The 14,889-nt window shown below is 39.1% G+C and overlaps 1 protein-coding gene across 1 annotated transcript in view; it reads left to right on the top strand.

The window, feature by feature from the left end:
* Window positions 1-524: 524 nt before the first annotated feature.
* TMEM123 (transmembrane protein 123) overlaps window positions 525-14,889 on the top strand; it is a 48,305-nt gene continuing 33,940 nt past the window's right edge. Inside the window, exons 1-2 of the mRNA XM_079102020.1 lie at window positions 525-805; window positions 4,538-4,597. Coding sequence (XP_078958146.1) covers window positions 706-805; window positions 4,538-4,597 — 160 coding nt within the window. The 5' untranslated portion in view covers window positions 525-705. The remainder of the gene's footprint in view (window positions 806-4,537; window positions 4,598-14,889) is intronic.

Below are 14,889 nucleotides of genomic sequence, written 5' to 3'. Positions count from 1 at the left end.
AGGTGGCAGCAACTTCACTGTCAACAGTACCAACTCCTCCGCGGGCCCCAGGTCACTCCACTAATCTCTCGCTGCACGAATGTGTCTTTGGTGGAGAAGATGGGATTCAACTGGGGTATATCGATCTTAGATGTTTTATGTTTGAACTTAAGCGACGAATTGGTCGATCTGCTTTCCCCCCGTTAGGCTGGGTCACCCAAGAGGGAGGCTCTGGCACCCAGGACTCCTCTGAGGGAATCCCATCCACTCAGGTTTCTCTCCTTAGCCCCACTTTTTGTCACCCCGCCTGCAACTTCTTCGTCACCTTGAGTCCCCACCAGAAAACTACTCTTCAAAACCTTCCTTCCAGGCCCAGCGCAGCCCGGAGCGCGCAGTGTCCAGGGAAGAAGCGGGGCCCAGAACCACTCTGCCCCTGTGAAAAAGCAAAGCGGCAGCTCCTGCGTTGGCCCTGGAGCCGGGAGGAGAGTCGCCACGCCCAGAGCCCCGCCCCGCCGGCCGGCTCCGCCCCGCGCAGCGCGCGACGCCCCCTCAGGCCCGCTCCGGCGCCCTATTTGGTCATTCGGGGTGCTGGAGACGGCTGGGGAGTCGTGCGTGGCGGAAGAGGACGCGGGGTGGGCTCGGGTGCGCAGAAGGGACACTTTCGTCGCTGCCGTCACTCCCGGCGCATTTGGGACCCACGAAGCCGCCGCATCCCGCCCCGGAACAATGGGACTCGGCGCTCGAGGTGCTTTGGCCGCGCTGCTCCTGGGGGCGCTGCAGGTGCTGGCTCTGCCGGGGGCCGACGCGGACAGCGCAGGTCCGGGGGGTAAGTCCCCAGTCCCGGAAGGAAGCGCCCTGCCGCGCGTGGGTTTCCCCAAGTTGGGCTCGCGCGTGGAAAGTTCCACGTGTCTCGGGTCGAACGCACGGGCCGACCCGGAGGAGACCGGACGGGGTTCGGGAAACTGAGGTTTGGGCAGGTCGTCCGCTTGCCTTCGGGTCGCCCTGCTCAAAACTTTGTCCGGCCTTTCTCCTGTTTGTTTGGAAGCGGCAGTCGCAGGCCGGGAGGGGTGCACATAACCTGTTGAGTTTCCCCCAGGACGGGCCTTAAGTGGAGGGCTCGAGTTTGTTTTTATAACCTTTCCCCAAAGTTAATGTGGGTTCGGTTTCTGTTTGTAAACAAGATTAGGTGGATTGAAAAATATGTCTACCGATTCCTGCAGAAACATGTCTACCAGTTACTTGGGGAACCTTTCCAATGTCTTCCCGGGAGTTTCATCCTCTTCTTGTGTAATACATCCAAATGGTTTGCAGTCTTAAGGTCCTCCAGACACTTCAAGCTAGACTTCAGGGCTAATGTGGCTAGTTGGGAGCTTTTGGAAAGCGTGTCCCGCTCCCCCGACGCAGGTGAGGCTTGTAGTGTGTGCCATAAACACGCGCGTCAGCGGCTCAGCGTTAAGATCACCGCTGCAGGGTCTTAAGGAGCCCACGACGTCGTCAGTAAGGACATAACAAAATGATGTTGACATTTCTCGTCTGTGGAAGGGATTTTGTTTTCTTTAAGAACGTTGACCCTTTGGAGTCTTTGAAAAGAACTTTTTGGATGAGGCCAGGAAGCTGGGATTTGCTGTGTAAATTCTGTTTTCTTTTGTCCGCTGTAATACAAGTTGAATCACTGGGTATTGATCAAATAAACTGGGATAAATTGCTTTAAATAACCGAATTTCATGGTCTTAAATTCTATTCATCTGCTGTATATTTAACCTTAGATTAGTTTTATCAAGCAAGAGATAAGGAAGTCATTTTGCATAACCAGCTGGTTCGCCACAACACCTGGTTTTGCAGGAATAGTCTGGGTGAATTATTTGTTTTGCTGAATTTGTTTGCTTAGTTGTACCGGTGACAAATTGGCTTTTCAGATCTAATTTTTAAGTCTTTTAAGAAAAAAATTAGTAAAATCATGTCTGTGGTTTATCTTGGTGCTAATTTTATACCAATATAGAAGATGGTCTTCATTATTTACAGTTTGTTGGTTTGTGTGTGTGGAAGTAGACATTATCTAATGAACTATTGAGTAGAGAATTTAGGAGTGCCCTTGTTTTTTCTTTCTCTTGCCCTCATAACAGTTTTTTTTTTTTTTTTTGGGGGGGGGTTGCCTATTTTAACACTGTTTATTTTATTAATGTGTTACCAGAGGTTAGTGCTATTTGGAAAATTTGGAATGCTCTACTGTCGTAGAACCCTGACTTCCTTAACTAGTTATTACCACCATGACCTGGAATTCATTTATGCAAACTAGAATGTTACCTTGAAACTAGACTGAAGATTCAGTGGAGTTCTTAAAAAACACTTCTTGTCTTCATATACAGTGTGTAAATCAGTATAAAGTGGCATTACAAAGTATAGTGATTTTTAACAATAATACTAAAATGTACATAGCCAATATTTGCTGGACACATTTTCTATGTAACATACACATATGCTAATTGAGGGCCATAAATCATCCCATTGGATCTTCACAGTATTACAATATTATCCCCATCTTGCAGATGAGTAATCTGAGGTTTAGAAGTGAGACAACTTAAAGCCAACAACTAATGCATTTTTTTATTTCAGATCAGAATACAAACTTTCAACCATTTCACCATTAAGTCACATTAGGTGATTTTGACTGTTAAAGTAGGTAATTCTTTATTCCACAATACCGCCACTGTCTAGAATACTGTGGGAAAAGATAAAAACATTAAATTCTACTTTTAAAATATTTAGTCCGCTGCATGGTTTTATAAATATCCTGAGTTGGATGGAGGAGAGAACAACAAGTTAGCACATCCGCAAACAGGATGGATAGATTGTGCTAATCCACTGAAGGGCATTAGCAGAATGGGCCAGAGGTTCTTAGTTATTTTCTTGGTGACAAGTAGCAGAAACCCATCTTTAACAACATTAGGGTAAAAACAGGACTTAAAACTGAAAAGTCCAAGGATTGAGGTGGCTTGCAAGAGCGACAACAGAAATCATTGCAAGAAATCATATTGCAAGAGTGACAGAAGAGAAACACAAGGCATATGCCTCATCCAGGCAAGAGATAATAGTGGTAATGAAAATAGGTATTTGGGGTTGGGAGTGGGGCTGATCACTTGTGGATTAGACAGTGGGGCAAAGAAGAGGAAGGAATCAAGGATGACCTTGATTTAGGGGTTGAGCAGTTGGTAATGCAACAACTGGAAAGATGAGGGGAGGAGCAGGTTTACAGTAGAAAATCAGCAGTTCCATTTGGCACTCATGTTCTGGCTTGGGAATCAAATCAGCCTGGTTCAGATCCAGACTCTGCCCCTTATCTAGCTGGGTGACTTTCTCTGGGCCTCAGTATCTGTCACTGCCAAACAGTATTCCTATCTCAGAATTTTGGGGAGGGTTAGTGAGCTAATGCAGGTAGCATGCTTCATACAAGGTCTGGTGTGTAAGTTCTTTGTAATGTTGACCTTACTGTTAAATCCACGGGTATACTCTACTTATCTTGACCTTTTTTGAGTTTAATATTACACTGTGTCCTTTTGTGATAAATGGATTATAGTCCCATCAAGAGAAAAACATTTGCATGAGAAAGATATTTGCACAAGTTGTAAAGACTTCAGAGTTGTTGTTGCTTAATTTGTATGTTGAAGGTTTTTTGTTATGTTTTAGTGGGAGTGTTAATCTTTGTGAAAACTACACAGTAGTGCACTTGCTTTCTTCCCCTGTGGTATGTGTATAATCTTCCGTTATACAAAGACTCAAGGTAAATAAGCCAATCTGAAAAGTTATTTAACTAGGGCATAGAATTCTTAATTTTTTTCGAAGTTTAAGGTACTAGCTAAAAAATTGGAAGAATTATACTGAGACTTGGAATAAAAAATGAAAAGCAGCCGGGCATAGTGGCACATACCTGTAATCCCAGCAGCTTGGGAGGCAAGAGTTCAAAGCCAGCTCAGAGAGACCCTGTCTCTAAATATAATACGAAATAGGGCTGGAGATGTGGCTCAGTGGTTGAGTGCCCCTGAATTCAGTCCCTGGTACCACTCCCCCCACCAAAAAAAAAAAAAAAAAACCGAGAAATGCTACTCACTTCATCTCCATTATGTGAAGTTAGGATGTGGGTAATGGAAGACCTAGAGGCATCCATGAATAGAAAGGGGCCCTTGTCAGATGGTCCATTCCACTCAGAAGAGCAGAGTTATCAGTAGCAGAAATTGGTTCATTTGTCATCACCTTTCTGCCTTCATATGGATGAATGAACTGTGGCAAAACTATTTGACTGTCCATAGTAAATACTATGTTTTTCATAAGCTAGATGTTTTCTGTCTTGAAAGATCCAATAATACAATCTTTGATTTACTGACAGCTTCAAGGTGTGTTTCATAGCAACAGTGGCAAAAGTAGAACTTCCTGTGGAATAATCTACCCTCTCCCACACCACCACCACCACCACCATCCCAGGGGCAGAAAGGAACATATTGCCAGTGTTGTAAGTTAAATATTAAATGTTCTTTTATAACAGGCTATCTTTTTATTTTTGTAGAATCTCTTGATGTAAGGAATCCTATGCTTCTGCAAAACTCCAGTGCTAACTCCCCAGCAGGTGAGTTTTAAAATATTCAAGAAATGGATTTTCTTCTATGATGCAAAAGTAATAACAGACAGAGAAGTACATGTGAACTGGTACACTGACCTGTCTTAACCATGTTATTCATCCATGAATCCACATAGCCTACCTGAAGGGCTGTTCACTATATGCATTAATAAGTGATAATTTGCTGGATTAATAGTCTTTCACAGCCTAGTGAAAGTGTGAATAAATTCTAAAACAAGCTTGTTGGAATTACATACTGTGAATTTTGAAGCACATTTTTAGATGTGAATATTTTATATTCTGCGTGTGGATATGAAATATGAATATGTAAATCTGCAGGTCTTGCTAATGAAAGAAGTCATTCTAATTTGCACCAAGTCAGTTCCAAAGCAATTGATTTCCTAATCAAGCATGTTCCAACTATATATGATTGCCTTTGGCTCAGTTTTTCATCCTTGGTCCTGTCGCTTAGGCTACTCTAGTTAGGTCAATTTTATCCAGACATATCAGGGACGAACCATAGACATTTTGGGCAGATGTACCTGGCTTAGGCCTTGAGTTCTGCAGAAGAAGGTAGTAGATACTGGGGCATAGCTTACTCAGATGATTCTGTATACAAAGTGAACACTGGAAGTCTTAAGTGGAAAGAATTTATCAGGTACATAAGCTAATGTTCCATATTTCTATCTTTTTATTTTCAATAAAATATTTTCAGTATGAAGTATTAGATGAAAATTTTTGGTGAGGTTGTAAGCTCCTTTTAAGATGGGAACCAGTTGTTCTGAAAGGTTGCTTTAAATGGAGACAGTGTCAGATAGCTAGATAGATGCAGATGTTTACCTATTGTTGCTATTTATATCTATTAGATATGTAGAGATATTTATATTTATTATCGATGTTGGTTTTTAACTATTTGATATAAGAAAGAAATCCCTAACTACTAAGAAGAACATGTTCATAAAGAATCACTTCAGTTCCTTAGAGACTGTCAGTGGTGTTTAATTCATGTTTTTGAGATCATGTTCAAAAATTGGTAATTTTTAACCTCATCAGATTTTTTTTTTCTTAAGGAATATAAAATGGGATAATCATACAATATTATATTCACTTACTTAGTGAATAGGTATGTGTTTGGACTGCCCACTCTGCTAGTCACTATTTTAGGCACAGACATTTAGTGGTAAATAAGTATCTGTTCTCTGACTTATTACATGTCAAGGTGGAGAGAGACTATAAGGAGGTAAACAACTAAAGATGATTTTGGATCTTGTTGAAAAAACGGATTTAAATACATACATACATAGAATACATACACAAGTAGGTAGAGAATGACCGGAGAAGGTCCATGTCACCTGGGTTGGTCAGAAAAGACTTCTCTAAGGTGGGGTCATTTAAGATGAGACCTGACAGGCAAAAGAGAGTCTGTCCTGCACATACTGGAGGGAAGAACATTCTAGGTAAAAGGAATAACTGTTATAGATGCCCTGGTGCAGACAATCTGAAGCAGGAGTGAGCTTCTTTTATATAAGGAACACAATCAGGGTACTATAGCCAGCACGTGGAGGTGAATCTACATGGCAGTTGCAGTTATGTTATTACTTATAGGAAACTGGAATATTATATAAATATTATATTTAAAAATATAATATTTAAGAAAAAAATTAAATTTTAGGTACTGAAAATGTAGAAGGCCAGAAATGTGAATTCTAGCAACATTTTTCTGTTTTTTTTTGTTGTTGTTGTTTTTCTTCCTCATGTGGGCATTAGCTTTTCATGCATTAAAAATCTCTAATGCTTCTAAACTACAATGCACTCTTACATTCTGTACCTTCAAGACAGGAGATAAAATAATAAATTGTAACTGTCCTGGTGTTTTCTTTCCAGAAGCATTCCTCTGTCCTTAAGTTGTAATATGAAACTTGCTTCCACTTTTGGGGGGTTGTGAGTGTAGCTCAGTGGTAGAGCATTTGCCTAGCATGTGTGAGTTACTGGGTTCAATCCTCAGCACCACATAAAAGTAAGTAAATAAAATAAAGGTGTTGAGTCCATCTACAACTAATACTTTTTTTAAAAAAAAGAATTGCTTTTGTACTGTGGTATTAACTATAAAAGGAAACTTTTAACACTTTATGTAGTTATTTTAAGGATTAGAGAGATGGTACTAAGTGATTAGCCTTTTGTATGAATTCTAATAAAACCCAGAAAATCATGAATGTGGACTTGAAATAGTAGGAACAGGGAGAGAGCATGATAAATGGGAATTAGAAGAGAGAAAAGGAACACACACACACACACACTGAGAAAGCATGCAGAAGTCCCAGAAAGTCAGTGAAAAATAGCAACAGAACTAAGAGAAGAATTTAAAGTTTGGGGCATTTTAATGTTTTCTCCCTTTCACAAAATCTGGAGAAGCAGATGATATGTAAGATAAAACAGGACAAAAAAAGTAGACTAGGGCATAGAAGTCAACTACCAAATTCTTGTTTCCTGTTGTCTTTCAATAATGCCTGTGAGGGGTCTAGAACTCAGTGGTAGAATCTGAATTGTAGTTTGAAAAGGAAAATGGACTCAACTGAAATTAAATACTGCTTTTTTTTCTTTTCTTATAAAATTAATAATAACTTTCATTGATAGTTAACTTGAACATTGTATTAGAAGCTTTAGACAATAATAGGAAAACAAAACTCATAAAATTAGAAGTCATGAAGTAAAGTTGCCATTGTTCACAAATGATGCGGTGTGTACACAGTACTCCATAAAATCTCCAAAAATATACTGGAAAAATTGAACTTATCAATCTTGCAGGATACAATGTCATTATACAAAAATCTATTCTACATATTAGCAGAATCACTAGAAAATGAAATCTTTTAAATTACCATTTACAATAAAATTAATGTCACCTATAATTAATCTAATTAACAAGATGCAAAACCACTGTACTAAAAACCTGAAGTACTGCTGAAAGAAATCTGAAAGACTAAATAAATAGATATATTCATGGATTACACAATTTGATGTTGTTAAGTTGTCAGTTCTTAAATTGACCCATGCATCATAATCCCAAATTCCAAGGGGAGTTTTTTTTTTTTTTAAACATAGTACATTTTGATTCATTGTACACAAATGAGGTACAACTTTTTGTTTCTATGGTTGTGCACAATGTAGATTCATACCATTTGTGTAATCAAAAGTGTACATAGGGTAATGTCTGTCTCTTTCAGGGAGTTTTTGAAGAAACTGAAAAATCATTCTGAAGTATATGTGGAAATGCAAGTTAGCTAGATTAACCAAAACAATATTGAAGAATAACAGAGTTGGAAGATTTAAATTATTAATCTCAAATCTTTCCATAAATCAACAGTAATCAAGTCAGTTTAGTTTTGATGGAAGAATAGGCAAAGAGGTGAACAGAGAAGACCCATGTGTAAGGTCAGTTAATTTTTAATCAAGCCAGTTCAAAAGGGGAGAAGCTTTTTGCAGCTGGTGCTAGAACAACTGAATATCTATGGGGGGGGGGGGTGTTCTCAACTCCCATTTTATCACTGAGATACATCCCCAGCCCTTTTTATTTATTTTGAACAGGGTCTCACTAATTGCTTAGGACCTCACTAAATTGTGGAGATTGGCATAGACTTTGAGCTTGGGATCCTCCTTCCTCAGTCTTCTGAGTCACTGGAATTACAGGCATGTGCCACCATGCCTAGCTGGTTTTCCTGTTTTTGAATATTTTCATATTGGCTTTTGGGAGTTGTTGTTAAGGGGATTTTCTTCTTCTTCTTCTTTTTTTTTTTTTTTTTTTTTTTTTTTTCCCGTACTAGGGATTAAACCCAGTGTTTTACCACTGAACTACAAACCTAATCCTTTTTACTTTGAGTAGAGTCTTACCAAGTTGCTGAGGCTGTTCTTGTGATCCAGCTGCCTCAGCCTCTGGGAGGTATGTGCCACAGTGCCTGGTCCTGTCCTCTTTTTTTTAGAAACAGTTTTTTTGAGATGTAATTTACATACCATATTCTGTACTTCGCTATGGTTTAAGTGTTTCCCCCAAAGATTCATGTATTGGAAGCCTGATCTCCAGCTCAGCGGTGTTGAGAAGTGAAAACTGCAAAAGTCAGGCTGGGAAGGTGGGAGTCCACCGCCTCTTGAAGGGATTATGCCCATCTTATGAGATCGATTTGTTATAAAGTGACACCGCCTTGTGAGCATGGACCCTTCTGCTTGCTGCAGATCCTTTCCATTCACCACGTGGTGGCTTAGTCAGGGGGACCTCACCAGAGTCAGACAGATGTTGGCATCATATTTTTGGACCTCCTGAACTGTAAGCCAAACTTATTTTCCTTAAAAAGTACCCAGAGTCAAATATTCTGAAATGGCAATGGAAATTGAACTAATAGACCACGTAACCATTTCAGATAATTCATTGTCCTTTAGTATATTCACAGATATATGTATCTATCACCATACTCAATTCTGGACCAAAAAAAAAACCCCTATTCCCTTTAGTTATCACCCCTACTTCCCTAAGCAGCAACTAGTCTACTTCGTCTTTCTATAATCCCTCTTCTGAAATTTGAGTGGAGTTACGTAGTAAGCTTTGTGACTGGCTTTTTCACATAATGTTTACAATGTTCATCTCAGTTGTAGCATTTATCATTGATTACCTTTTGAGGCCAAATAATATTCCATTGAATGGATAAACTACATTTTGTTTATTCGTTCATCTCTTGGTGGACATCTGGTTTCCACCTTTTGGTATTAGGCATAATGCTGCTATAAACATTTATAGATTCCTATGTGGACATATATTTAATTTTTCTTCAGTATATACCTAAAAGTGGAATTACTGTGTAATATGGTATGTCTATTTAATGAACTTCCAGACTGTCCTCCAAAGCAGCTATACCATCTTACGTTCCCATCAGCAGTTCTGACTTTTCCACTTCAAAACTTCCTGGTCCTCCTAATGGTGATTTTGATTTGTAGTTCTTTAATAATTAATGATATTGAACATTTTTTCATATGTTTATTGGTAATTTGTATATCTTCTTGCAGAATGTCTGTTCAAGCCCTCTGGCCCCACCTTTTGTTTTGTTTTGTTTTGTTTTTTGGGTCTTATAGAGGTTATAGAATTTTGTGTATGTGTGTGTGGGGATTGAACCTAGGAGTGTACTATTGCTGAACTATATTCCCCTGCCCTTTTTATTTTTATTTTGAGACAGGGTCTCTCTGAGTTGCTCAGATTGGCCTTGGACTTGAGATCCTTCTGCCTCAGTCTCCTGAGTAGTTGAGAGTGCGTGTGTATGCAGCTGTACCCAGACTTTGCCCATTTTTTAATTGGGTTGCCTTTTCCTTAGCTTCTCTGGGTCTTTATTACTTTTTTTTCTGATTGTAAAAATAATATATGATTCGCAGAAGTTGTGTAAACTATAGCTGAGGGCTCCCACCAGAGATTTTTGCATGTCAAATATAGTTGGGAACAAATTTCAGTGTATTTGAAAATTGCTAAGAGTACATTTTAATTTCTTGCCACAAAATCTATGTGAGAAAGTGTGTATGTTAGTTTGATTTAGCCATTTCACAATGTATACACATAAAAACATCATGAAACATCATGTTGTACACCATAACTATGTACAGGGTTTGTTTTTTAAGAAAGGAGAAAGTACTCCCACTAATTATTTTTAGTTTTATCTTAGGTTTTTTTTTTTTTTTTTCCCAAATGAAACTTAACCACATAGTCTCTAAAAACAGGAATCGCCTTCTACAAAATAGTTCATTGTGGTTGCATCTTTATGATGTAGAAACAACTAGTTGAAAAGTGATACTTTTAGTCTGTTACCTGTCAGTTCAGTCAGAATTGGTTTGTCTACATTTTTCACCCCATGATGAATTTGATTCATTATATTTAGTGCCCTCATGCTTGGTGTGTGTATTATGTTGTATTTCAGGGGAAGTGCAAAGAGAGTAATTGTCTTGCTGTTAATTCAATGTTGGCAAGTTATTTAATCTGAGCCTCACTTTCCTCTGTAAAATGAAGCTCATGGTAATACAGCTATCTCATGGAATAAATAAGTTAGTATGTAAAGCCCCGGCTTTAAAACAGCACCTGTACAAAGAACTGAATGTGTTCCTTTTTGCTCTCCAACTACAGGAATTTTTCCCCCCCGATTTTTCCCCCCTCCTCTCTCCTTTGGCTCAGTCCTCTCTGCTACAGGGCTTTTTCATATACTGTTTTTGATACCTGAAGACACTCCCCACCCCCATCTTTGTCTTTCCCTAACACTCATTTGACCTTTTAACCTTTACTTAAACTCCATTTCCTTGGGGGAGAGTCCTTGGGAGTTACAGGCTGCAGAGGAACCTGTTTACTGGTTACATCTGTTTGAATTATGCTTTCTCAAAATGCCTTCCTGACTGGAAGACTGGCTCCTTCAGGGTGGTGCTGATTTCACTCTCCACCACATCCCCAGCATCACTCACAGGAGCTGGCACACATTTCTGTTCGAACAGTAAAGGATGGGTGACTGCTTTGGGAGGAGGAAAACAGTTGTGCTTGCTGCCCCAGACTTATTTGCTAGATTGGTCAGGAGTGCCCTGATCAGAATGGATCATCTGCACTTGGACCTTTCACTTTACAGTTAGGGAAAATAGGACTGCTTGTGTTAATGGGGAATTGCCATCATTGGATTTTGGATGTCTAAGCAACTTGGTTTTCTTTTTTCTCCTTCCATTAAAGCCCCGATGGTGGGAGGGGTGTGGCAAAACAGGGTGGACAGAGCATTCCAGGGCTATGCTGTGGTTAGCCTTCCTCCTGAGAAGCACGCTGGGATTGTCAGGTTGTGTGACCTTTGGCAAGGCAGGGGCAATGCTCTGTGCCCACCTGTAGGTGGCAGTAAAGGTGATAGGGAAGAAGTGGGTGTGAGCTTTACTGATCAGACACACACACAGTTGCTGAAGTCTCAGAGGGAGTTTGGAGTTGATTGCAATGCATGGAGAAACCACTTCAAGACATTTTAAGATAGGGAATCACATGATTTGTTGGATATTTCAAAAAGCAAAGATTGGAATTAGGAACCTGTTAAGTGAGTCCAAGTGGCTGATGAACCAGAATGGTTGTGGAGATGGAGAGATTTTGATGATGGATTGGGTGTAGCAACTGAGAGCAAGGGTTGACTGGCTGGTATTTTGAGTTCGAGCTCAAATGTGTCATTGACCAAGTCAGAATCAGACACGTGTTTGCCATATATCTGGGGGATCATTTCAGAGAGGAAAATTTTTAAAAAGAACAGCTGATATATGACAGACCAGAGGGACCCTGTGGGGAGGGCTGTATTTGAAATAGGAAAGTTGCTGGGCCTGGTGGCACATGCCTGTGATCCTAGCAACTGGAAGGACTGAGGCAAGAGGATCACAAGTTGGAAGCTAGCCTGGGTAACTTAGCTAGAACCTGTCTCAAAATAAAAAGGACTGAGGTTGTAGCTCAGTAGTAAAGTACCCCTGGGATCAATCCCCTGTAGCACCCCCAACCAAAAAAAAAAAAAAGGAAAAGAAAATGAAGTGGTTAAGCTTTGGGATTAGAGAGAATAGGCAGAAAGAATAGAAGGTTAGAGAGTCAAGAGAATCCAACTCTATTTGCTTCCTTATCTTTAAGAAAGATGAATGTAGGGTGGGATGATGATAGCACTAAAATAGGAAATAACTTCCCTGCCTGACCCAGTTATTAAAGAGGTTTCATGTAGGATAAATGGTTCCTTGAATCTTGAAAGGTACCGTCTAGTAGTTACATTATTTATCACATGTTGATTGTTAACATTATAAAATTTACAACTGGACATTTCATTTTAATCAAATTTTCCAGCACAGTAGAATTACCTGAAATATTAAAAATATTGATCTGGACTCCCGTTAAAACCAGTTAAATCTTAACAGGGGATGGAATAGTACATAAACATTCTCAATGTAGCTTTTAAAAATTCCAGTATGTAGCTAAAGTTGAAGTGGCTTTGGAGTGTGGCTACCAGACTGCCTTTTCCTAATAGCCTTCTGCATGGGTGTGTGGAATACATGGCTGCTGGGGGCAGGTGGGGCATAGAACTTTAAAATAGGGATACATAGGAAATACAGTTGCCTGTATCTGCGGGTTGTTCTGGTGAACTTAGGTGGATCTGGCAAATTAGTGACTTGTTATTTCTCAATGACTTTTGAAAACACAGTATTAGCCACTTCATGCCAAAACATTGCAGTAATCCAGAGAACTGTCCCCCCTCCCCATGCAGAGGGATGGCAACAGAATAATAGTAGTTGTATTAGTAGTATATTCTTATTTTTATGGTTAATATTGTTTAAATTTTCTAAGAAGTCCTTTAGCTGTTAAGGAGAATGAGGATTAACTCTCCGAAAGTGTAGTTTCCTTGAGAAGCTTCAGAACCAAAAGACCTACATGAAAAGCTACTACAGAAAATGGTTGAGAAGTCCATTCATAAGACCTTCATTAGACTTGTCAACTTAATATATGTGTTCTTAACATTTGTTCTTGTATTTGTGAAATTTTTCTGAGACATTAAAGCTGAGCTTCATCCTGAACTGTCTTACCCCTGTTCACTCTTTACATCACAATGTAAAACGCAAATAGAAGCAACTTTACCTATAATGGAATAGGAATCATTTTTGTCTTTTTCCAGAGTAAATTGTCTTTGTCTTAAGGGGTACATCTGTAACTTTTATCATAAACATACGCATATTGATTTTGTATATTTCACATTTACACATGGGGACTTGAAAAACAGTGCCATCCAAGGGGTGGGAGGTGGGGGGGAACATTATTACACTTAAAAATCAAGTCATTTCTTAAGTAGATAGCCTCTCACTGCTATTTAAATTATTTCTCATCAACCTATTCTGCTTCAGACATTTTTAAAGAAGAAACATCATACAACTTTTTAGTACAGGGAAGGGTCAATTTATTTTTAAGGGTCAGTTTTAAAAGTTTCAAAATGTGGATGTCATTGACCCTTGTCAGTGACCCACTTTTTATTTTTTTAATTTTAACTTTTGGGTACCAGGTATTGAACTCAGGGGCACTTGACCACTAAGCCACATCCCCAACCGTATTTTGTATTTTATTTAGAGACAGGTCTCACTGAGTTGCTTAGTGCCTTGCTTTTCCTGAGACTGACTTTGAACTCTCCATCCTCCTGCCTCAGCCTCCCAAGCTGCTGGGATTATAAGTGTGCACCACTGCTCCCAGCTCATTGAACCTTTTTTTAATATATTAAAAGCTCTTTCTCTACATTTAATAAACAATAGATGGCTTTTAAGTTACTAGAACATTACTAACTTAGATACAACTGTGAAAAAGATGGAATCCCTGCCCTGGAAGTTGGAATCCCTGTCCTTCTGTAGGTAACACTGTTGTTTGTGGTCATGAGCTACACATAAACAAGGGCGTGCGATACCATGTGACAACAGGTTCCCAAAATCCAGTGAGAAATCAAAAATAAATTACTAATTTTGCCAGACCCACAGCAGTTTACCAGAACAGAACCTCCAAATGGAGAACACTCATGGTGGTAAAAATGAAAATCACTCTGGAATCTTTGCCTCTTCCCACTTCCAGAAACCAACTATCCTACCCCTACTACCTCTAAATAGATTGTGTAACCTTAAATTAGATAGCTTATGACTTCAGATGTTATAAAGATTAAATCCAAGGACCTGCTCTGGATTTTATTATGTAGAGACCACAAGATTTAGAAAAACAATGTCAACAGGAAATCTTATCTTTCTCCTAATTCGATGATTTTTTTTTTTTTTTTTTAAATATAACCTGCTTGAGCTTCCTTCTCAGATGGGGGCATAGTAATGCTGAATTATGCAAACATTATTATGTAAACTTGGAAGTACTATTCAGTTCATCATGGCACCCTTAAATGTCAGAGAAAAAGTTTCACCTTCTAAATTTTTTTGCAATCAAGTTTAACTGTTGTAGGTATTAAACTTTCTTCTAAGAGTTGTTGTCTAATTCAGGTTTTCTCATGACTTTGTGCTCTCTATTCACAAAATTTTCATTTCAGGAAATAACCTTGAGATTTTGCAATCTGTAGTTACTGATACACCAAGGATAATGTGTGCTTACTACAGGGTAATTGTATTAATGAAACTTGTTTCATATGTCTTGAGTATTGCTATTGTTGTAAAGAAGTTAATGAACCTACATATCAGGTTTGGTGTAGGATGATTCTCCTAATTGTGGGATCCAACTACTTTGACCTATCGGGAACTTTTTTGACTAACTGCTTTAG

The sequence above is a fragment of the Sciurus vulgaris genome (assembly GCF_902686455.1).
Source record: "Sciurus vulgaris genome assembly, chromosome: 11".
Classification (NCBI taxonomy): Eukaryota; Metazoa; Chordata; class Mammalia; order Rodentia; family Sciuridae; genus Sciurus; species Sciurus vulgaris.
Note: the sequence above shows the minus strand (reverse complement) of the source record. Positions and strands in the feature narration are given on the sequence as shown.